This window comes from Talaromyces marneffei, chromosome 2 (genome assembly GCF_009556855.1).
Source record: "Talaromyces marneffei chromosome 2, complete sequence".
In the NCBI taxonomy this organism is placed as follows: Eukaryota; Fungi; Ascomycota; class Eurotiomycetes; order Eurotiales; family Trichocomaceae; genus Talaromyces; species Talaromyces marneffei.
The window spans coordinates 1,427,261-1,451,170 of NC_072349.1; the positions used below are offsets into that span (position 1 = coordinate 1,427,261).

The following is a 23,910-nucleotide window of genomic DNA, read 5'->3' on the forward strand; positions in this document are numbered from 1 at the left end:
GGTTATTCTGGTTATTACAAGTCATATAGCATGTATTAGCATATACAATGCCTCGGAGTTACCAAGAATGATCAGGTAGTCACTTCCCGCAAGTCGAATTACTCGTAAGCCGAGGCTGGCCGAGAACGCGTGACGGTGGTCAGCTGACCTGCGTATTCTACAAAGTACTATGTGAAACTAAGTCTATTGGATTATCCAATACCTTAGATCGTATAACTACTTGAAAATTGTATTTCAAAAACCAACATACTCGTAGTATTCTCCAGATTTGTATCGACCGAGAAAGGTCACACGGGCAGAAAGTGGAATTGGAATTTCCAAATATGTCAACCCGACTATATGATTGGCCCACCCGAGGAAAGGGTTCGTGATCCCGTGGAGAAAGGGAAAAGAAGAAAAAAATGAGAATCTCTCTAGCTTTTGCGGGGTAAGGCTGGTATACCCTCGGCTGAATTATCCTCTAGCATTTCTCCAGACCCTGGCCTTGTCAATGTTGCCATCGTACGGAGTTTCTCAGCTGAGATGTACATAAAACTGAGACACGCTACAAATCAAGAGACGTACATCTGCCACGGGATACATAATTGTAAGAGTGCGTGCGTTCATACAGGCATTCCACTGGGGTTGTCTTTGCCGATTCTTTTACCGAGCGGGAACCGAACGGACATAGTAAGGCTATATCTCGGCCCGGGGTGCCGGCAAGCCGGATTCGTATCACTTGAGCAAGCCTGAGGCTTGAGCCACAGATCTGTCACCCCAGGATTCCCATTCGATACGAACTGATTAGTGATTTGGTTACCCAGCCACCCGAGCATTGACACAATTTTTTTATGCCCAGTGGTAATCATTATCTCACAAGTTACCAGGCCGAGGAGATGCGTCGACTGTACAGGACTAGCTGCAGCGATACTGAGACAAGTGTGTTTCTTCCATGCGACTAAAATTTCTGTCAAAGCCTATTGTAGAATGCTAAAAAGACTAAAAAATGGGAGTGAACATGTTCGCGCAGAATCTGGACCATTTTCCGATGGTCTGATGTTGCAGGGGCTTTGCGTTCTAGGCCCCCATCAACGCCAGGCCCAGAACATCTTATAGATTTTGTATATACACAACGATGCACATCTAGATCAATCCATGTATGCGTATTTTGATATCTTTTGTTTTGATTCATGTGAGACTCATGCCAGATATGCAGGGGGTTTGAATTGATCTGGACAACAAATTAGTGAGCATCAACTAAGTTCTGTCCAAGGCTGATGAGCACGCCGATCACCCATCCAAGACCCAGAGATAGCCAGATGAGAGAGATCAGTCCATCAAGTTATTATGCTCTCTATGAGATCTTACTAGATCTAGATTGCTTATTGGTTAAAGTATCCATACGATGAACTCCACAGTAAGCACAAACCCGTAGAGCGGAACAAACTCATCGACCGAGCCTCGGATACATTCCCATACGATTGGGTACAACAACAACACACCATAAACATGAAACTTAGCCTACGGGCGAGCGTATCCTTAAACATATTCTCCGTGGACTCAAACTCACCAAGAAACTCTACGAGAAAAATCTCCCCTAGCGCAGAAAATTCTGATAAACACAGTTTCGCATAGTTCATTACAACCCTTTCCATACAATACACACCACAATACCACCCAATACACCGGGTACACGGACCCCCCGGCACCACACCACATCCAGAAAATCAGCCCGTCTCCATGATCTGCGCTAATGTATGTTTTCGGACACTAGGCATCGCCTAAGAAGAAGAAAAAAAATTTTCCACGCGAGCAAAACCCTGCCGCCATGCAGAGGCCATTCCAGAAGCCTTCCGTCCTGCCGAGTTTTGTCCTTAGCGGCTGGAACAGAGGACTCCATTTATCGGTTTTCGTCGTTACGATTGGGCTTGTCATGCAGACATGCATAAGCCTCATCTTCTTCTGCACATTTAGGCTAAAGCTTAATGAAAAAAAAAATTTTCATTTGTTTGTTTATGTCTGAGGACCTGTGTCGACATTTTGATGATAGACATCTTGTATGAAACATTTCCGCGGCGTACCTGTCTGTAACTAGTGTTTGGATATCGACACTCCAGCTGAGACTGGACCTACCTGCAGGAAAGACTGGCTAGAAGGCAAGGTCCCAGTTGCATTAGCTGTGGCGTTGGTATTGTCAGCATTTACCGATTATCGGATTGTGTAAACACCATAGCACTATCATGGAGTACATGCCTTTTACGTGATTCCCCATTGGCAACAGGAGAAATCAATGATCTACATCCTCAGTTCCTCACCGAGCCATTGCCGTTACCCGATATACCGCGGTACAGAGTTACGGATAGATAGCACACACCGATCTCGCTCAAACCTTCAACCACATGGCATTGATTGATAGCGCGATAGGTTAGATGGACCCGTACCGGGATCATCCGCGGAGTCTTGACAGCCCAGCTGAAGATATCGGATCAGGGAAAACTTTGATAACCTTAAGATTTCTATAGCTCACAGACCTCTAGAATATTTTCCCGTGTCTCATTCAACCGCTTGAGTTTTCTAAATTCTAAGGTTTTTTGTTGAGTGTTACTGTCGCACTCATCCTCATTTTTGAGGTGTCAGCATTGTAACCCGTTTCCTCATCTAAAAAAAAAAAAAAAACCTAATCTTAAGTAAACGATGTTACTCCGTACTCCGTACACTATCCGATTGAAAAAATTATACAGAGTATTATGATTATCTTATCGATAACAATGGGTACGGTACCACACACTGTGGCTGAGCCGATGTGCTGTCAACAAACAGACAACACATCAATCCGAACAGAAAAAGGGGCTGGTGGGGCAGTTTCCGTCTCGGAAGGTTCGGCAGATTCTCGCTGTTTTCTTTTTTTAGCACGTACTCGGACGTCTATTATCAATGGGACCCGTGCGCGTGGGGCTTTTGATCGTTCCGATTGTCTCCACTTGTTTCTGGAAGGTGCTCGGAAGGATGTTGTTCGTATCTATTATCTATTATCGATGGGTGAAGGGGGGCCGCGTTGATGGTGATAAGGAGAAATTGTGATGATTATATTGATAATTGATTGATAGCATAGGTAACTAATGGGCATCAATATTGATGCTGTGCATGCCTGGGCTCTCAGGCTCAAATCAAACGCACAAAAACATAACAGCCTTGAAGAAATGAGCCTTGAATTGCAATTTCACTACGTTTATGAATACGTAGAATTCAATATACTGCTGGTCATAGAATTAACAACTCGATTGATAATTTTCACTTATTGAAGAAAAGGGTGCACAAACCATATTAACCTATCGTAGAATAAGCCTGTATAGCTTCACTTGATACGGAGATAGAAAATACAATATCAAAAGGTGTGACCATTTCAAAGACCTTGGAAGAGTTCAATATATCCTAGACATGATACCTTTGTCTCTCGCTACTCTGTTTCTATACAAAAGTTACTGTTCTCATAAACTGAAATGGTACTTCGTACAAGACAACTGGGAGGATGGCTACTTGGTTGTCAACCGGAATCGTAATCAAGACTACGGGACACCTCTTCGAGCACAGCCGGCGGACCATCAATCAATGGAGACATCTGTTAGCAATGAACCACTTGACAAGTCGGTAGGGTTGCAGGCAGCCCTGTTCTCGATTTGGAGGGTGGGACTTCCTAGGCCCCTGAAATCAAGGATGGTCCACCATATGTATCATATTTCGTAGTTGGTCGAGTCATAGAGTTGAGAACCCCCAAAATATGACTCATGTATGGCAATGAGATTCAATAGTGAGACGCCCATGCTCGGCTATTACACTAGCCGTATGGTTGGCATATTCCGGATATACTCGATGTCCTGTATAGACCAGATACATCTTTTCCAAACGAATCCTGGTCCCCGGTTAACACTGGTAAGTTGCAAAAGCACCTACCTAGGAGACGTCCAGAAAAAATATTCTTATGGGACGGATTTTGATCCGTCGAGCTCGCTCGTAAGACACAGATTGAAATCAGTCTATTGCTCTCTCGGTCGAGTTCGGCGAGTGTTTCAATATGTTTGACGCGCTCCAGGTGAATTAAGCAACGGTAAGTACTGAACTGCCTCCTTCCTCTGGATGTCGCCAGTAGGTTCTATAGGACAGTATGAATTCTACATTTCAGACGGTACAAACCAGTAACGTGCGAATCGAGCCCTTCAGTCATAAGAAGGACTACCAGGGTATTAGTGCCGGCACTCACGGAGATAGACTGGAGAAAGGTTCTCGTACTTGGCTTCCAATTGAGTCGCGATATGCAACGAACGCAGAGGCACGTGACGACAAACTGTTATCGAATCCAAATGGCAAAGGATAAAACCAGGAGCAGTTGAAGATCCATATACGAGAGTCGTTTTTGGACTTTGTAGTCCTCTTTTTTAATCGACCAAGGACGGAAATGTCGATTTGCAACGCGATACCGCGGGTATACAGCCCTATGGGCAGTGATGAATCGACAGTGCAGACGCAAATAGTCTGCTTATCCCAGGTGATAACAAGGTAGGTCGAGAATGATTCCCTGGGACTGGCATGCGCAGTTGATTTTAGTCTTCAACCTTCGTCGGACTGGTTTGTTGGGCTGATGGAGGATGAACATCGTCTTGGCGCTGCTTCCATCAACGATTTTATAGAGGCGAGCTATACCGAATATCATGCAGAGCAATCAGTGAAGGTCGCCACCACCGAATGAGATGATCATCGACAATCACGAGACGAAGGCTAGGAGGCCGAGCTCTGACAAAGAGACAAGCTGAGCATTTGACGTTTTCTTTCGAGTCTGCCGTCGATGCGGAATGGGCGGAGGAGTTAAAGACGACGTTGATCTCCATTCCACGACATACAATGTATGTCAAATATCAGCATGGATGATGGATTCTAGAGCCGAATGCAGGTCATCCATCTGACAGATAGAACTCGCGACCTACCGTATGCGGTTATATATGAGAAGGACAGCCCACATGTTTCAAGCATATACGAGTGGGAAGCAACACGACGTGGAAAGGATGTGAGAGAGCCGGTGCAGAACTAACCCTTCTTGATATACCGACTTTTGGAGAGCAGGAGTATCTTGACGTGCACAGGAAGGATGATCTTGTCATACTGCCCGAGAAATCCAGAGGCTAGCATAGGGAAACGAAGACCATCCTTCCCGGTCATGAACTGGGCTGATGTGAGGGGTCAGAGTGGGCATTTTAACGCCAGTCTTTGTTAATGCGAGATGATTCACTCGAAGGCCGGTTTCTTGCGAGCGACACGCACCCTGCTTCTTTCTATTTGTCCTCCTCGATATAGCCGTCTCGGAGCTGCCCGCACCTTCGGGTGATCCTTCTTTTCGGGCTTGTCGAGACATTTCTGCTCGAAAGAGGTCATACGTCAGGATCGGCGTACGATAGATGGCTATGTCGCATCTCGGAAAGTAGGTGCAAGCAATCCGTTGGACTGTCTTCCATTCCAATCTTGTGTCCATGCACTATCTTCGTCTCGTACAGTTCTGGATTCGATGTGCGCGATCATCTGGCGTGTCTGTACAGCTCCCAACAGGCAATGGTCGACGAAGGCGGTGCGATATCCGGAACGAAGCTTATGTCCGTACAATCGTGAGGTGAGTGACAGCAGCACATACTTGACATTTGTAAAACCTGATACGTGGTTGCAAACTCGATAAATGGCGTTCGCTCGTAGGTTCATAGTCGCGTCATGGTTTCGCCCGAACGCGTTCGGATACCGTCCGGTCAATGAGTACGAAGCAAAATTGTGCTATGCCTGCCTTAATTTCTCGTTGTTGGTGATTGGTGGATATTTGATCTATGCCATATTACAGGGCAATCGTAATGAACTTCGTGGTATGAACAACCACACCCAAACCTCGTTGATGCATCGACGCATACGCGCCCGTCCCAATTCATGGTCCCGACCATCTCAACGACGCCAAGATGTAGTGACTTTGCATGCCTGAGGCATCAACGCTGAGCGACGACGATTTTTCTGTCTTCAATGTGATGTCGCGATATTCGCTTGTATTTCTTTGGCATTGAACTTATTTTTATTATAGCTATATAGCCTAGTATCATTATATATCCATTTTAGGCGCGTTTTCGGGCATTTTTGGTGGGCTGTCGCCGGATATTGGCATGACGGCTGCGATTTGTATGATGTATCCGCGCAGCGATCGTAAAATCGATTGATTTTTATATTGGCGCTCACGGTCAACCATCTCGTTCTTCATGCTTAATGATGGCTCGGGTACGTTTACTATGGTGCCTAGGGTAATACTACTAGTTTTTACCTTTCTGTGGTACCTTCTGGACATGTTGTACGCGTTTGGTCGTTTGATATTGTTTTCAACTACAATATGGATATATATTTATACACATCACTACTACGTTTATAGTAGATCATGGCAACGTAACCACCCAACACACCAAAATCGCTCATAGGCATATCAAATTACGCACAAGCTAGTGTATATACCACCACAGAGTACCCATCGAGGCAAAATAAGCCCAAATACGTATGTTATCGTGCATGTGTCGCGAGAATCTACCCCGTCGACCGCAGAACAATCCACGACAGCAAAGTCAACTTACATCCTCAACTACAACAACGACACTACGTAAGAATGAATTGTTTACCGAATACATTGGATAGACGCAGTGCTAGTTCTACGTTTATTCAATAACGTACACATATCGAAACAGAGGGCCATGTAGTTCATGTATGCTTGATACAGTAGCATAGACGCGAACCGTGACAACCAAAAACACAAACATAACACGAACACCAGACGCGCACCGAGAAGTAAAGACAACGAAGCAAATGAATACGAAGAAAGACATGAAGTTACAAGAGCAAGAAGGCAAGAGAAGGTCTTTTAAGTTCATTCATTTCGTGTGCGATGACCGAGCAGTCGCAACTCCAATCCACCTAGGATAAACGGCCGCTATGATACAAAGATGTTCGGACCCATAGGTCACAAGCCGACCAGTGTAGACGAGGTATAATTTAAAAAGTAGTAGTAGAAAAATGCAAATCCCAGACCCATAAAGACGTGAACAAAACAAGAAAAACTATTCAGAGAACACCCTGACGACCGTCATACCGAAACCCAACCCAGAATAAGGAGCAACGCGTCACCACAGCGGCGAGCAGACGCGCCGACCGCGTTGGCGAGGCCGTGACAAAACAATGAAGAGAAAACGTTTAACCACCGAAACCGTAGAGGGTACCTGAGAGAACATGTTAGACGCGTTGAAGACACGTGTGTGTGAAAGGCAAAGAAACTTACGGCCCTGTCGCTTGAGAGCGTAGACAACATCGAGAGATGTGACAGTCTTTCGCTTGGCGTGCTCAGTGTATGTGACGGCATCACGGATAACACCCTCGAGGAAGGTCTTGAGGACACCACGGGTTTCTTCGTAGATCATGGCGGAGATACGCTTGACACCACCACGACGAGCGAGACGGCGGATAGCGGGCTTGGTGATACCCTGGATGTTGTCACGCAAGATCTTGCGGTGACGCTTGGCACCACCCTTGCCGAGACCCTTTCCACCTTTGCCACCTGTTGAAGCAAGTCAGCGATGAACTATAAAGTAAGAGACGATTGAAGGGAGGGAAGGTACTCACGTCCAGACATTTTGATGTATTGGGATGAGATAAAAAAAGGTAATTGAATGTGGATGTGTAAACGCGTTGGTGATGATGAGTAGGATTTGAAGATGGAGACTGGAGATGGAGAGGAGAAAGAAGGTGGGAGAGAAGACGCGGCGGGAGATATTTCTATAGAAGGAGCCGTACGCGGGAAGGTGCCTGGGATCACGCGCTAGTGGGTGGTCTGACCAATCAGCGGGCCCGGCGATTGACCTGGAGGCGGTGCTTACTGATTCAACGCTGATACACTGATCCTCGCATTACCAGCAATGGAAACGCAGATCAGTCATTTTAGCAAGTGGAATACGCATTCTGATCCAGCGAATTACCGGCCGTCATTTTGATTCGGATCAAAAATATCGGTTGTGGTTGGGATCAGAATGGTATTTGCATTCCGTGATCCTGCTCTCTGATTGGCGGACGGGAAGATCAGACTCGCTTACATACTCGTTAGCCCGCCAAGCCGGGGCCACCAGCATATTCATTCTGATTTCCCTAACAAAAATGCATGTCAGAATCACGCTTATCGCAACCAGCTTTCCCGCCCGGTTTTTCTGATCCAAATCTGCACCCGCCCAACAGGCAGTCACTCAGATCACCCACCCGCCCCTCGCCCACTACAAATACTTTCCCCCCCGCCCACTTTCTCTTCCCTCCTACATCTCTCTCTCATCCATCCACTCCGTGATTACCATCCATCAACACCAACACTTTTCATCATCAAACTTATCCCATTCATCAAATAAATCACATACACAATGGCTCGTACCAAGCAGACAGCCCGTAAGTTTATTTTCACATCACTTTCCCTTCATCTTTGTGTGTCTTGTTGGCTGGCGACGCGTCTTGGTGCTACCGCCGACCGCGACGCGGCTGACTTCCACCTCACATTTTCTTGCCTTTACTCTCGACTAACATCATCTCTTAGGTAAATCCACTGGTGGCAAGGCCCCTCGTAAGCAGCTTGCTTCCAAGGCTGCCCGTAAGGCTGCCCCCTCCACCGGAGGTGTCAAGAAGCCTCATCGTTATAAGCCTGGTATGTCATGCCTCAGTACATTTTTGTCTTTTTAACTTCTAACAAATACCAGGTACCGTCGCTCTCCGTGAGATTCGTCGCTACCAGAAGTCCACCGAGCTCTTGATCCGCAAGTTGCCTTTCCAGCGTCTTGTCCGTGAAATTGCTCAAGACTTCAAGTCCGACCTCCGCTTCCAGTCCTCCGCCATCGGTGCGCTCCAGGAGTCCGTTGAGGCCTACCTTGTCTCCCTCTTCGAGGACACCAACTTGTGCGCCATCCACGCCAAGCGTGTCACCATCCAGAGCAAGGACATCCAGCTTGCCCGCCGTCTCCGTGGCGAGCGCTCATAAATTCTTTCTTGTTCTTGACGTGATTCGATGAGTCAATATACCTTTCATATGACTCACGATTAATTGGGATGGCGATCATGGGGGTCTTGCTTTTTCATATTACTCTTGTTCATTTTATCATGACTACTGGCGAGAAATGACGGGTTCTGCTTTTGTTCTTTTATGGGTTATTACTGGGTATTCCATCTTGTGTTTTTCTTCGTTCACCTTCAGCTCTGAATAGCAATGGTCAGAAGGCAGTGACCGACCACACCAAAAAGGTCCAGTCCATCGAAATGTATATTATCGAGACCAATCTGATGACAATAGACTTGATGTCTACAAAGCATGTCGGCTTCTTTCCATTTGCTATTTCCTTAGATAGCTCTAGCTAGTAATGAACGCGTTCGCGAGACCTTCGTATCGAGTATTTATTGTGCGCGGTCGCATGTTTCTCGCGGCGCGGTAGAAGTGCATGCGGGTGTGATATGTGTTGGTCATGGTTCATTTGTAGACGTCAAAACTGTTTATGCAAGCAAATAATGTCTATGTTTATCCAGACACTGTCTTGTAAGATCGCTACGTACTGAATTAAGTGGAGGTAGTTGTTGTCAACCATCCAGACTACCTGGCGGAAGTCATACGAGCGACCGGCGATGTACTAATTTGATGCAGTGACGATATCTCGATATCGAAATGTCGGTGAACAGTGAACACGCCGGACCATGTCCACCACCGTAGGGCTGCTTCACTATATATACGTGTACTAATGAGCTATGTAATGGTTCTATGTTTGCTCTTCTTGATGCCCGGTCTAGGATTGTGGTAGATGCACGATTCAAGAGGGCGGATGGGAGTCGTTGTGGAGTGGAGTGGTGGGATCCATCTTGAAGATGTACTATCGAAATTGACCTAACGAACACCTTCAATGTCCGAGACTTTCGGGAGAGGAAACTAGGCTACAACTACAATCAACCGGCATTCCAATAGGCTGAACAAGACACAGATTTAACCAGTTGAATCAAATATTGAACATCGTGATCACTCATGCGTATAGACATGCCTGGCTGCCCGAAGAATCACAACACCAGCGGTGTCCACCTGATCCTAGGTACTCGCTAATGATTAACTGGCTGGCCGATCTACATGGATGACTGACACAATATTCACTGACGAAAGCACACTAGTTCGTAGAACGGCTTCACCCCAGCGATCTCACAGATCCCACAGCGTCATAATCAGCAAAACGGCTCAACCCTCAACACCAAATCTTCTAAGTAAGGTAAGTTTATCAGATCGAGACCGCCCCATCGGTTTCGCTTGATCTAAACCGACGTCGATGCCTGAAAAAACAGTCAGCCAAGCCGGGCGATCCGAGTCTGGGCTCTTCGAGAGTTGAGCTGGGCGTATGTATTATGTAGTAGCATAACTCGCAGACGGCAACTCCGTGGTCCGTACGCACGTAAGGCTCTGCACAAGTGGACTAACTCAGGAGCTTCTTTAAGTTAGTTAACTAACTAGTTATGCTAACTATGTCCAAGTGGTTGATGTCATCCACTCGACCCGGAAGTCGGCACGTGTTTGGCTGTGAGAGCCGCGGCGGTTTGTCCAGGAGGGGCTTAGACCCATCACGGGACTCCCCCTGATTGGTGCAGCCCACCCTACCGGCCGTCGGTTCTCAGTGTCTCACCAGTCATCTGTTGCGGAATTGCCTGGTTGGTTAGTTTCTGCAAATTTTGTACCAATGACTCGTCCTTTTGTATACATGTCAGTGTTTCGATTGATTGATGCCAGTGGAATCAGCCAAAACAATGAATCAGCGCCCACAGCCCACGCCGCATCTCACCTGTAAGTTATCAGTTACATAGTAATTCATTGTAGCTTGGTTAACTTATCTATCCTCTTGTCTTACATTATTAATGCACAATTTGCCGAGCTACCAGCCTACCACATCACTGCCGAGCTACCACTGCCGAGAACGTAAACGGGTGGAGTCTTCCCGATCCTCAACCGCGGACGGTTTTCCAGAAGTAGCTCAATCGCCCTGCTTCTTTCACTGTAGATTAGGAATGGACTAAAAATTTGGTTGCAGCTTCTATGGTCGGGTGGCTGCACGGCGGAGTAGAAAGAATATGCTAGCGGTTTTTAGCCAGGAAAAAATAAAATAATCAGGGTCTTGGACTTAGGTCGTCCGTCTGTGATGAAAATGTGATTTAAAAGCATGGGCTGTTCCCTCCCTAGTCGCGAGTCGGTATAGTTTCGTTGGTATTGCTTGCAGTACAAGATACCCTGAAGGTTAGTCTTCATACATACGCTACTGATAGACAGCGGTACTCTAATTCAATACAATAGCAATCAACCCCATTGCTCACGACTGCCAAAAACGGAAATATATATACAACTTCCCTATCTGCCCAGGGACACCAGAAAGGCAATTGCGATCTATGTCGGACAAAATGACGGAAACTACCAACGACGACCACGAGAAAAGGGACCAGCCCCTCGAAGCTGTCGAACCAAAACGAATCTCCTACTGGCGCAAAATTGTCGATCAGGCAGGCATTACCCCCGAAGTCGAGAACCATCCGTATCGCGGCTCCGGTACAGAGGAAGACCCCTACCTCATCTCATGGATCCCCCACGACCCGCGCAACCCCATGCTCTTCTCTGTATTCACAAAATGGTTTATTACTATGACGATGGCTATTTGTACGCTCGCAGTCGCTCTCGGTTCCTCCGTGTACAGCGGTGGTATTCTGCAAATCATGGCCGCGTTTAAAATTGATCAGGAGGTTGCCGTTCTGGGTATTTCGTTGTTCGTGCTGGGTTTCGCGATTGGACCTTTGATCTGGGCGCCTATGAGTGAGTTGTTTGGTCGACAGGTGACCTTCATCATCACCTATGCCATGCTTACTGCTTTCAATGCTGCATGCGCCGGTGCTCAGACTTCATATGCCTTGATTATTCTACGATTCTTTGCCGGCGCCTTTGGTTCCTCCCCGCTCACCAATGCCGGTGGTGTCATTGCCGATATGTTCCCCGCTTCCGATCGAGGTCTGGCCATGAGCTTTTTCGCTGTTGCTCCCTTTTTGGGTCCTGTGCTGGGCCCTGTTATTGGCGGTTTCTTGGGCGAGTATGCGGGTTGGCGCTGGGTGATGGGTTTCATGGCTGCGTTTTCCGGTCTGCTTTGGATTGCGGGATCTACGCTCATTCCAGAGACTTATTCACCTGTCTTGCTTCGCCAACGCGCCAAGAAGTTGTCCGAGATGACGGGCAAGGTTTATTTGACAGAGATGGACGCGCTGCGAGGCAAGGTCACACTTACCCAGGCTCTCAAGACTTCCCTTTCCAGACCGTGGATTCTGTTGTTCAAAGAGCCAATTGTCTTGCTTCTCTCCATCTACTTGGCCATCATCTACGGAACATTGTACATGTTGTTCAGTGCATTCCCTATCGTCTACATTGGAACCCGTGGCTGGAGCCAGGGCATTTCCGGTCTTGCTTTCCTTGGTGTCATGGTAGGCATGTTGATGGCCGTCGCCTACAGTATTTGGGACAACAATCGTTATCTGAGAGAAGAAGAGAAAGAAGGCGGATTTGCAGCACCCGAGTCTCGTCTGCCTCCTTGTCTTGTTGGTTCTATTGCTCTTCCTATCGGTTTGTTCTGGTTTGCTTGGACAAACTACCCATCAATCCACTGGATGGTTAGTATCGCTGCAAGTGTTCCATTCGGTTTTGGAATGGTCTTGGTCTTCCTCAGCGTCATGAACTATTTGATCGACTCGTATACTATCTTCGCTGCATCCGTACTCGCTGCAAACTCCGTGCTTCGTTCGCTCTGTGGTGCTGCTTTCCCTCTGTTCGCTACTTACATGTACAGGGATCTGGGTATTCACTGGGCCTCAACCATCCCCGCCTTCTTGGCCCTGGCCTGTGTCCCATTCCCGTTCCTCTTCTACAAGTACGGCAGCAGGATCCGTGAGAAGTGCAAGTACGCCGCCGAATCAATTGCCTTTATCCGCAGACTGCACCAATCAGCGCAACAACAAGCAGAAACAGATGGCGAGAAGAACGAAGAGGCCAATTTTGACCGCGCTGAAGCCCCCGCACCTCACGATATCAGCTCTGAGTCTGAGGCAGAAGAAGAAACCGAACCCGCTCGTCGCATGTACTCCCGCGCTTCCACTCGAACCGCGAGCAGCGCTCACGGCAGGGTTGAATATGAAGGCAACCCCTACGACATTGATCGTGTCAACACCAAAGACTCAGACTTCAGCCTTACTTCGCCTAAAAAGTCTGCTCCACAATAGTTCTGCCTAACTATACCATCTTTTTTTTTTTTTCGGGTGGGTTTCATTTGTATTTTTGACTGTTATAGAACATTGTCTTTTGTTGCACTTGCATACGGCTCGGGATGAGTCAGTGGAGTTTTTGTCTTGATTTCTGGAATTGTGATTAGCATAAGCCTGCATCACGCACACTTCTAGTTATAGATAATACATAATGTTTATATTCACATTCATAGAAGTAAATACTACTGTATATACCCGGCTGTTCGGCAGTTGTCCACCACGTGACATTCCGATCTATACTCGCTCTAATATTGCTCAGACTGGCTCCGCCTCCTCTGCCCTAAAAATACCAACTCCGACCGGAGTTAAGCATATCTTTCTGTTCGTCACACTACCCCATATTGCGTGCTTTCTTATTTCCTTGTTGGTTGGTCTATACAATCTCTTTGCTGTTGTTCTTCTTCTTTTTGTCACTTCTGATCCCTTGGCCTTGTGCGTCTAGCAGGGTGGTTTTGTGTGTCCTGTGCTCACAATCAACAGCCAGCTCCGGAAATAGACTCCAATTGTCGGCGACGCTATCATTTTATTTCAACCTTTATCGTGACAAATCTACCGGGCAGTATTGACATTAAATACTGGTCAGAGTCACGGTCTCTACCGATTCTACCATCTCTTTCGCAAACGATACGCATATACAATCGCAATGCGCCGAGTAATATCAGACCTGTTCATCTCGGCTAGACGCCGACCCGGGACCAATCTCTCGTCACTGAGAAGCCGAAGAACGACAAACGGAAATAAATCCCAACGACGACAAAACTCGAATAACTCTACAGAAAAGAATGATCCTGTGCCAACAAAAGAATCGCCTGTATCCGAGTCTACAGCTTCTACTCCTACGACCGCCCCTCCACCCACAGGCTCAGTAACATCCTCCGTTGGAGCGGCGACTTCACCACTCCCAGCAGCACGCAGCAGCCGGAGTATAGGCGAAATTATAAAATCGGGACCTATTGGTCGGTTTGGGAATTGGTACACGAATGCGCAGCACAAAAGACCCTACGTTACGCAGCTCGCGAGTTCGTTTATAGTTTATTTGGCGGGGGATTTGAGCGCACAGTTACTGTTTCCGTCTGAAGTGAAAACAACCGAAAATAAGGATGGAGAGGAAGGAGAGACAGCGACGGTGGGGTATGATCCGCTGCGAACGTTGAGACATTTGACTGTTGGGCTTGTGTCGAGTATTCCTTCTTATAAATGGTACACCCCTCCCCTCTTGTCTACGAGATCTGGGGATCATGAAGACTGACTTGATACTAACAGGTTCATGTTCCTCCACTTTAATTTCAACTACACCTCCAAATTCCTCAGCATAACCACCAAAGTCGCCGTCCAACAAGCCGTCTTCACCCCCGTCTTCAACACGTACTTCTTCAGCATGCAATCCCTCCTGGCCGGCGCATCAATCGCAGAAACATGGGAACGTTTGAAGTTGGCTGTACCCAACAGTATCAAGAATAGCGTCAAGCTCTGGCCGGCTGTGACGGCGTTTAGTTTTATGTATATTCCGCCGCATTTTAGGTCGGTGTTTGGCGGGACGATCGCGGTGGGCTGGCAGACGTATTTGAGTTGGTTGAATCAGAAGGCCGCGAAGGAGGTTGCGGCTGCTGAGGCTGCTGTTGCTCTCAACGGTGTTGATGGCTCATTGAAAACTTCGGATAGTCGGATTTCGCAGGCGGCCTGATTTCTTTCTTTTTCTGTGATACCCTTTTTGCGCCCCTTTCCTTTGATGGGTGGCCCTGCATGATAGATTTGCATAGTTCTGGCCATTTACATAGATACGATACATAGACTTACATAGACCTTAGATATATATAAACAGAACTGACAATATTTTGATTCTTTGTACTAGACTAATATTTCCTAATTCGTCCTTGAACGTGGGTCACGCGTCATCCGAACATTAGAAGAATCCTTGTGCAGCTAGCATCTTTCGCCCCTGGACGAGATAGCAACCATGTACCGTTCCGCTAAACAAACCGATAGGCAACCGAATGATTTTGAGGACGACGATAGCAGCGACTACGGCTCAGAATTCACTCCGGACGAAGAAGAGCTGTTGAACGAACTGCTTGCACGCGTCGTCGCACCGGAACGCCAAATTTCTACCACCACAACCGCCGCCGAAGAAACCACAACGACATCCGAATCCCAGCAACAGGAATTAGCAAAATTATTGCTGGATGATTTACAACCCTTATCCGATCCACTAATCGTCTCCGATATCGAGGATTATGAAGTTCCTCATTCCGCCCGCGTCCCTAGGGTGCTGGGTCGGGAAGCATGGAGTCCTGCGACCAAACGCGTGTGGCAGCAGAGGCAGCAGACAAGTGGTACAGCGCGGAGGTTATGGTCTAGTCAGCCCCCGGTATCTTCGGCAGCAGTCGACATCCGCGCGCAGATCGGTGGTATGTTACTTTTCGCCGTGTTGTGATGGTTTTGATTTGGTTGAAAAGCTGACGTCCTGACATTGTAGCGCTTGATAGAACGCGAGGGCTCTCCTGAAGGCAGACCACGAGATCGAGAACGACAGCGAGATAGAGAGAAAGAATGGACGAACGCCGAAGGCAAAACAGAAGCCAAATCCGAGCCGCAGACGGAGACCGCTTTGAACAACGGAAATGAGGACGTGACGGCAGCAACCAGTGCTGAGGAAAAATCACCGATAGAACGATTCCGCAAACCACCTAATAAAGCCTTTTCGGTGTCTGATTTGATTTCTCCGGCTTGGTGCGAGTTGCAGTATTGGTATACATTGACGAAACATGGACGGAAACGAAGGACGCCGGCTATGATGCAGGGTACTGCGGTCCATAAAGTCCTCGAAGATGAAGTACACACCACCGTACCGGTCGATATAACTACAAAGGAAGATGGATGGGCATTGAGGATATGGAATGTGATTCAGGGCCTTCGGACGCTTCGAACATACGGATTGGCGCGCGAGCTTGAGGTATGGGGTCTTGTCGAAGGCGAGATTGTCACGGGAATCATCGATCAGCTTTCATACATCTGTCCAGACCCAAACTTGGAGGCAAGTGCTGCGCAACATTATGCGGATGCTGAGGCGGCACGAGCTGCATTGCCGGAGTATCAGATGTCGATTTCGGATTATTTCATGTCTTCCGGGGCCGGGAAGCCGTTGGATGAGATGTGGAAAGAGCCTGAGGAACCCGCGAAAGAGGTTGATGACGATTATGGGACTGATCTCGATCGGTCGTACCTCGATGTCCCGAGGATATATATTACAGACATCAAAACTCGGGCGAGTCGCTCCGTGCCTACGGTCAAGAGTACCGGATTTCGGCCAACGCATCTGCAGTTGCAGCTATACTACCACATGCTTAATCGATCAGTGACCAGCGACGACATCACAATAGAAGCAATCGCAAAAAGATATGACCTGGACCACCAGCGCCCATTTTCCGACGCATTTATTGCTGAAGTCGGCGGACTCAATGAGGAATTCTACGATGCTTCTTCTTCGCCGACATCGAGCTTGGATCCTGACTACGTGCCTGTAGGGAGCAGTCAGGATTCCGTAAGCATTCTGCTTTCGCATAATAATCTACATAGTCTGTGGGATCTGATGAAGAAACATCTTCGATATACATTCTTGCCCACATCGCACAACCAGGATATAGCCCCGTCTATCCCCGCTGCGGTCCAGCCAGCGTCCCTGGCGCTATATCCTACTGTTATTTCTCCGGTGTTGACAGCGAAATACCTGTCGTCTACAAAGACATCGGAAGATGGTGTGCCCGACGAACTCGGTAGCCGCTCATTTCTGTTCGATCCTTCAGATCTGACGTCGTATACATCCGACCAATTGAGTTGGTGGCGAGGTAACCGCGCGCCGCGAGGGGTTGAGGTGTTTGATGCATGGAAGTGTCGGATATGCGATTTTCGAGAGGAATGCGATTGGCGTATATCGAAGGAATATGAATTTGCGACGAGGCGGAGGAGGTTGTCCAAGGCTGCGATGGAAATGCTTGGGCCGGTTTGATTTTGGTCTGTTGGTATACATTTTGTATCATTTTGCATGGAAGCATCTCTATCATGAATCTCATACGGTATGTACATAGTCTCACATATCATGTCCTCATGCATGCATGGATAGGCGTTCTTCATTAGAATCGAAAACATCTCAACATCCGAAAAGAGTGGAAACATCAATACGGATAAGCACGAACTCCATCCTCCTTCTCCAAATCCAAGCCATTTGCTATTTGCTCCTCATGTTGCTTGTCAAGATACTCCAACAGCACTTCTCCATACTTCTCCTTGCCCTTGTATATCGACACGTCATCCTCCCACGATCGGATGGCAGACGCCAATCTGCCCGGCACATACGGCTCCTTCGCAATTTCAGTGATGGGCTCAAAATACGTCCTGATCGTAAACACCACAACTCCCGACCTCGGCAACCGCCGCAACGACTGTCGCTCGGATCTGAAATAGTGATGCTCAATGGCCCTGTTCTTTTGAGCGGTATTCCACGAAATACCCGGCTCATCCTCTGACCCGATGGATGGGGACCAAGCAAGTTGATCATCAACCTGCAAGAAATAATTGTTTCGTAACACTGGGCCTTCCGGCTTTAATCGGCGGAAGAAATTCATCATCCCCTTTTCCAGCTTTTCCTTGTATTGGGGCACGTCACCCGAAGTATGGATTTCGCTGAGTGCCATGCCGAATTTGTCTTCTAAGCGCCAGAACCCTGGAAGCAAAATTGCGCCGGCGAGGAGATAGTATTGTCCATCGGGCTTTTCGACCATAAGTGCCAGGTCATCCTGCACGAGACGCGCGGATGTGATCATGGGATCTTCGGCGAGGGGTCGTTGGACGATGTTGAATGATTCACCGGTTAGGAGGTTGTCGAGTCCGACGGGAGTGGCACGGTAGAGTGTTGGGTAGCGCGCGGGGAGGTATGATGCTCTATACGAAAGTATACTGGTTAGCACTGATTTTGAGGTTTGAGGCTGGAGACTTTGGTGGGGGGGGGGGGGGGGCGGATGTACAGTTCTTCGAGCAACTCGATTGCGCCGTCCATGGCTTCGGGGGCTGTACGGCAGCATTTCGAGGCCCGTTCTTTGATGCGGCGGGCTTTGTCGGCGTGGTAGCGAGGGTAGTGGTTGTCCAATTCTAAACATTCGTCAGATTCGACTCAATCCCGTCTCATGAATCGGGATGTTCTTACCAATCCATTCGTCCCATTTCATATTCCTCAGTCCCATGGTCACAAAGTACTTCCTATTGTCACCCCTTGTTCAGTGATTATCTTTCATATAGCTGAAAAAAATATACATACGGTCCATATCGAAAAGGCCGATACAACAACGGCTTGGTCGTCTTGACGTCCCAATTCTCATACGGCTTTGGCTCTGGTCTTTTGAACGACGACGGTGTCCATTCTATTCTCCTTGTCAGCCTTGACTCAGTGGTTCAAAGTAGTATGCAGACATAACATACCACCATATTTCCTTTTATTCTTCTCAACATCGGGCGTCGACGCTCTTGGCTTTGTGGTGCTCTGTTGATATCGAGATTTTAGGGCCTGTAGTGCTATGTACAACACCCATGTCAATGAAGCGACTATCGTGACAGCGAGGACGGCATCGTGGATTTGCCCCCGGTTTTGGGAGAGGAATTGTTGGATCTGCTTGATGTATGCGGATGACATTTTGTCGTTGTCCGGTATCATCGGTGGTTACACTGGTGTATGTCGATTGGGACGACAACAAAATAGTTGAGACTTTATTCATTCAACCGGACTCCATCAACTAGTAATACATTCCAAAAGAAAATAAACATTGCGCAATCCTCGAAACTACCAAGCATGGACCGACGATATCTACAGCAGTATGCCCATGGTTCAATACTCAAAAAAGATCCATAGATAAGAACTAAGTTACCCGAAACGGCTGCATAGACCGTTATCACACTCCCACAATGAGGGGTCAGGATCTTATCTTGGTGCTCCCAGGCATTGGATACATTACATGAGGCCTGGGTTGGAAAGTGAAAAGAGCCACGGCGCGACGGATCTTTTTGCCGAATTAGGGAACTATTTTGACCATCTGTGGTTTCTCGAGCCACCACAAGAAGAGAGCAGAGGGGGAGATCCTTTTCGTTGTATTGCTGTCTATGCTTGGTGGATTTTGAGGAGTTATGGATTTAATTGATAATGGCTTGGTTTAACCAGGGTATTTGTAAGGTTATATGCAGATGGGTAAAGAAGCAAATAGCTGCGCGCGCGGTGTCTTCACAACTCTATATTTACGACACTAAGGGTATATCGGATTATTAACATTATTTTAAGTACGTATGGTCTTTCATGCACGATAAGTGTATACGTACAGTGTATGCGATACTTTGGGTTCCCCGCGATTTCCCTTTCCCATAAATGTATCATGAGGGTTCGATCTCCTTGGTGGCCAGGACATTGTTCTTTTTGGTCTACCGGTCTAAGAATCTATCCATTTGTATCCGCCGTCCTATATTTTTCTAGCGTTCGTCCGGGTGGGCAAGTCTTGGTCATAGGTTCGGAACTACTACTCCTTGCACTTATGATGATAGCCTAGGCCGACCAGAATGATCCGCGATGGTCATATTTAACCCTTCCTTGTCCTTTGCAGTGACTACCTATCACTATATTCGGGTTGCTATATAAAAGTTTTGCCGTAGATGGAAATCTCTAGGCAGGTAAAGCTTGAAGGATTGCCTTATCAGCACCATCTCGTCTACCTGATCCAGGGGAGAATGTATCCACTTTTCTATATACCATATACACCCAGCATGTATCCAAGATGCTGATAATAATGGACTCGGGGTAGAAGACGAGGAAAGGTGTGCGCTGGGTCGATGGTGGCAGAAAAATGAGATAATGTGAGCATCTGTTGTAGGGTTGTATATATTGAAAGGGGAACGGTTCAATGTCGAAAAGACATTAATGTTTGCCTGACCGTCCTCGGTTGTGTAACAGAAGACTATCTCGATTTGCAATATATTATGTTGGCGACATCGAAAAAGAAGACAAATAATCAAAAATAGTTACATTTCTGCAGTAAAATGAAATTCTTGTTCACACTGAACAGGAGCAAAAAAAAGCAAAAAGAAATGGACCAACACAGGCTCGAACTGTGGACTTCCGCATGACCAATAGTAGCTTGCAATGCAAGCTGATATTAGTACGGCACTCTAACCAACTGAGTTATAAGTCCATGTTATGGAACGAAAAACTCTAACTTCTTAACCTCTAAATTTTATATCTTAGAAATGGCATCATCGCTCATAAGCGGCTATCTTTGCTCTGTTTAATCAGCATTTCAACTTCCATCGTGCGTCTATAAATGATCAGGAATGAGGGGTTTCTCAGTTTGAGATAATACCAGTCTGCGCCATCAAGAACAACGGTCGCGCCCCTATGATATCCGATGAATGACTACCTGGTAGAAGCAGTCATTCGATAACAGCTATATCGATCGGACACGCCCCGTGGTGTTGACTAATCTCATGAATGACACAATGAACTATCGCACAATGCCCACCACGGCAGACAGCGCAAGCAGTGAGAATAATACCACTGCAAATATTGATCCCATTAATACCGACACCAATGGCGATAAAATCGCGCCAACCACACCAGCCCAAAGCTTCACTCCGCGCTCGTTGATCGTTGGCCTCGGAATCGGCACCTTGATCATATTCTCGAATACATATTTCGGCTTGCAGACGGGATGGATGAGTCTGATGACCATGCCATCTTCCCTGATTGGCTTTGCCGTGTTCAAGAGTCTAGCTAAACATCTCTCTTTCCCATTCACACCCGTGGAGAATGTGCTTATTCAAACTGTTGCCGGGGCCGTGGGCACTATGCCGCTGGGATGTGGGTTTGTGGGTGTCATTCCGGCTCTTGAGTTTCTGCTTAAAGAAGGGGAGGATGGTAAGCTTGGAGATGGAGGGACCGGTGAAGGTGGTCCGTTAAATGTGGGTTTTTGGAAGCTGGTGATTTGGAGCCTGGGAGTTTGCTTGTTTGGTGCTATATTTGCTGTTCCGCTAAGGAAGGAGGTGATTATCCGGGAGAAGTTGAAGTTTCCGAGTGGAACGGCAACGGCGTTGATGATTAGGATGTTGCATGGGACGTCGGCGGACGAGAAGTCGGAGAGCCAGCATAGTCGTCGAATACTGCCTGATTCAAGTGCTTCCATAAGAAGACCGGTTTCTTCAGCATCTATGGGCCGTGATGTCCAAGTCAAGGGTGACGGTCGTCGGGACTGGAAGTCAAAGATCCGCTTACTCATAGGTGCATTTGCTGTTTCAGCTTTTTATGTCAGTCCTCCCTATCGTTGAGATGTGAAGCCCATCTCGAAAGTGCTAACAAGAACAGACGCTCTTCTCATACTTCGTCCCTCAAGTCCGTGACCTCCCAATCTTTGGTCTATCCTTAGCTCAGAACTGGCTATGGACTCTAAACCCATCTCCGGCATATGTCGGCCAGGGAATTATCATGGGTCCTTCAACCTCAATGCATATGTTAATAGGCGCAGTCCTAGGCTGGGCAATCCTATCCCCAATCGCCAAACACAATGGCTGGGCACCAGGACCGGTCGATGACTGGGCAAATGGCAGTAAAGGCTGGATTATATGGGTGTCTCTGGCTATCATGCTCGCAGACTCAATTATAAACCTGGGATGGCTGATTCTGCGAACGTCGTACGGATCTCTGCCCTGGCTCAAGACTAAGCTACATGCTCTCAAGCGAAAGGGATTGAAAGGAGCTATCTCTGAGCGGAGACATCGTTCGCATGTCCAATATTCAGCTCTCCACGCACCCGCGAACGCCGAAGAGTTAAACATCGAAGAGGAAGAAGCAGAATTAGAAGAAGAACCCGACGCTCCACCCTCCGAACTCATCTCCAACCGCACCATCGCCATCTTCCTCCCACTCACTTTAGTGTTAAACGTGATATGCATGCACATCGCCTTCGGCGACATTATAACCCCTTTCCTTTCCACCTTCGCCACTTTACTAGCAGTCCTCCTCTCAATAATGGGCGTCCGCGCCCTCGGCGAAACAGACCTCAACCCAGTCTCTGGAATCAGCAAACTAACCCAACTCATCTTCTCCCTCGTCACACCCTCATCAATGCACACCCGTCGCTCGGCCGTCGTCACAAACCTTCTCGCTGGAGCGGTCTCCGAAGCCGGCGCTCTGCAGGCTGGTGACATGATGCAAGACCTCAAGACGGGTCATATATTAGGCGCAAGCCCCAAGGCGCAGTTTTATGGACAGGTTATTGGGAGTATATTTGGTGCTGTGGTGTCTACGGCTGTGTATAAGATGTACGTTAATGTGTACCCTGTGCCTGGTGATCAGTTCCAGATCCCCGCGGCGTTTGTATGGATTTTTACGGCACGACTTGTGACGGGTCAGGGTTTGCCGCCTATGGCGTGGCAGGTTGCTATGTTGTTTGGAGCGGTGTTTGTCGGCACTACTGTTCTCAGGATTGTGGCTACGGTTAGACGTGGACAAAGCTCTTCGCCCCCGTCGTGGATTTCGTTTGTGCCTGGTGGGATTGCGGTTGCGGTGGGCATGTTTAATGTCCCTTCTTTTACGCTTGCAAGGGCTATTGGAGGTGTGATAGCCTGGTGGTGGGCTCGACGGAATCCCGTCACACCTATTCCTCTTCCTCCCTCCTCGGATCATGGACATATCGTCAACCCTACCACAAGTGAAACGGACGACAGAGATGAACAGCAGACGTCGTCTCCATCATCTCCTCTCATATCTGCGAGGGCCGAGGTACCACCTACGACCAAATCGCAACCATCCCCACTTGACCCAAGTCAAGAGGATACGACCTCGTCGACTGTGGTGGTGCTCGCGTCGGGACTTATACTCGGTGAGGGGGTGCTGAGTATCGCGAATTTGATTCTTGCTAGTTTTAAGGTGCCGCATCTGTGATCTGCAGCATGACGAGGAGATCGAGGATAAAGAGGAAGGAGAAGGAAAAGAAAGTATCATTTAGAGCTTGAATGTGGGCGGAGTTTTAATTAGACCATCTGATTTGCTTATATATAGTTACTAGACGCGATGGATAAAAATACACAAGTCCTCAGGGTCTGGAGCTTGAATAGGTACCTACAATGATCAGTGATTTTTAAACTTTTTGAGACAACCTTGGAAGGAAGAGCAAATTATTGGGTAAGTAATAAATTCTTAACTATCTACTCACACACCAACCAGCTCAATCATCAATGTAGATATCGCATCACTGTTTTTCTATGTACACATACAATGAACATACAACATCTCACAAAGACGAAAAATATAGACGATAAAAAGGGGGATATCGGTATGGTACACGATCCCTACGAAGAAGAATAAAGTGTAGAAAATGCCGCCGTTGTTGTTCGTCAGAACATGGCAAATAGAAGATAGAAAGTAAAAAGAGAGAGCCCTCAGAATAAAATAGTTTGGCAATGGGTATCGTGTCTAGAATGAAATGAAAACTTCAGAGCCAAGCG

At 47.5% G+C, this 23,910-nt stretch overlaps 7 protein-coding genes across 7 annotated transcripts; 5 read left to right on the forward strand and 2 right to left on the reverse strand.

The window, feature by feature from the left end:
• Window positions 1-7,233: 7,233 nt before the first annotated feature.
• EYB26_002871 (uncharacterized protein) lies at window positions 7,234-7,669 on the reverse strand (the record flags this gene model as incomplete). The annotated part of the gene is made up of 3 exons (XM_054262175.1): window positions 7,234-7,259; window positions 7,319-7,594; window positions 7,660-7,669. 3 exons carry the CDS (start codon window positions 7,667-7,669, stop codon window positions 7,234-7,236), a joined length of 312 nt encoding a protein of 103 aa, XP_054118150.1.
• Window positions 7,670-8,441: 772 nt separating this feature from the next.
• Window positions 8,442-9,049, forward strand: EYB26_002872 (uncharacterized protein; the record flags this gene model as incomplete). Its single annotated transcript, XM_054262176.1, has 3 exons — window positions 8,442-8,466; window positions 8,612-8,719; window positions 8,772-9,049. The coding sequence occupies 3 exons, from the start codon at window positions 8,442-8,444 to the stop codon at window positions 9,047-9,049; spliced, it is 411 nt and encodes a 136-aa protein (XP_054118151.1).
• Window positions 9,050-10,839: 1,790 nt separating this feature from the next.
• On the forward strand, window positions 10,840-13,338 carry EYB26_002873 (uncharacterized protein; the record flags this gene model as incomplete). Its single annotated transcript, XM_054262177.1, has 3 exons — window positions 10,840-10,876; window positions 11,270-11,323; window positions 11,381-13,338. The coding sequence occupies 3 exons, from the start codon at window positions 10,840-10,842 to the stop codon at window positions 13,336-13,338; spliced, it is 2,049 nt and encodes a 682-aa protein (XP_054118152.1).
• Window positions 13,339-14,023: 685 nt separating this feature from the next.
• EYB26_002874 (uncharacterized protein) lies at window positions 14,024-15,064 on the forward strand (the record flags this gene model as incomplete). The annotated part of the gene is made up of 2 exons (XM_054262178.1): window positions 14,024-14,580; window positions 14,644-15,064. 2 exons carry the CDS (start codon window positions 14,024-14,026, stop codon window positions 15,062-15,064), a joined length of 978 nt encoding a protein of 325 aa, XP_054118153.1.
• Window positions 15,065-15,337: 273 nt separating this feature from the next.
• EYB26_002875 (uncharacterized protein) lies at window positions 15,338-17,386 on the forward strand (the record flags this gene model as incomplete). The annotated part of the gene is made up of 2 exons (XM_054262179.1): window positions 15,338-15,788; window positions 15,867-17,386. 2 exons carry the CDS (start codon window positions 15,338-15,340, stop codon window positions 17,384-17,386), a joined length of 1,971 nt encoding a protein of 656 aa, XP_054118154.1.
• A 166-nt stretch (window positions 17,387-17,552) lies between these two features.
• On the reverse strand, window positions 17,553-19,063 carry EYB26_002876 (uncharacterized protein; the record flags this gene model as incomplete). Its single annotated transcript, XM_054262180.1, has 5 exons — window positions 17,553-18,318; window positions 18,402-18,525; window positions 18,581-18,633; window positions 18,692-18,794; window positions 18,853-19,063. 5 exons carry the CDS (start codon window positions 19,061-19,063, stop codon window positions 17,553-17,555), a joined length of 1,257 nt encoding a protein of 418 aa, XP_054118155.1.
• Window positions 19,064-20,907: 1,844 nt separating this feature from the next.
• EYB26_002877 (uncharacterized protein) lies at window positions 20,908-23,347 on the forward strand (the record flags this gene model as incomplete). Its single annotated transcript, XM_054262181.1, has 2 exons — window positions 20,908-21,711; window positions 21,770-23,347. The coding sequence occupies 2 exons, from the start codon at window positions 20,908-20,910 to the stop codon at window positions 23,345-23,347; spliced, it is 2,382 nt and encodes a 793-aa protein (XP_054118156.1).
• Between the last annotated feature and the right edge of the window lie 563 nt (window positions 23,348-23,910).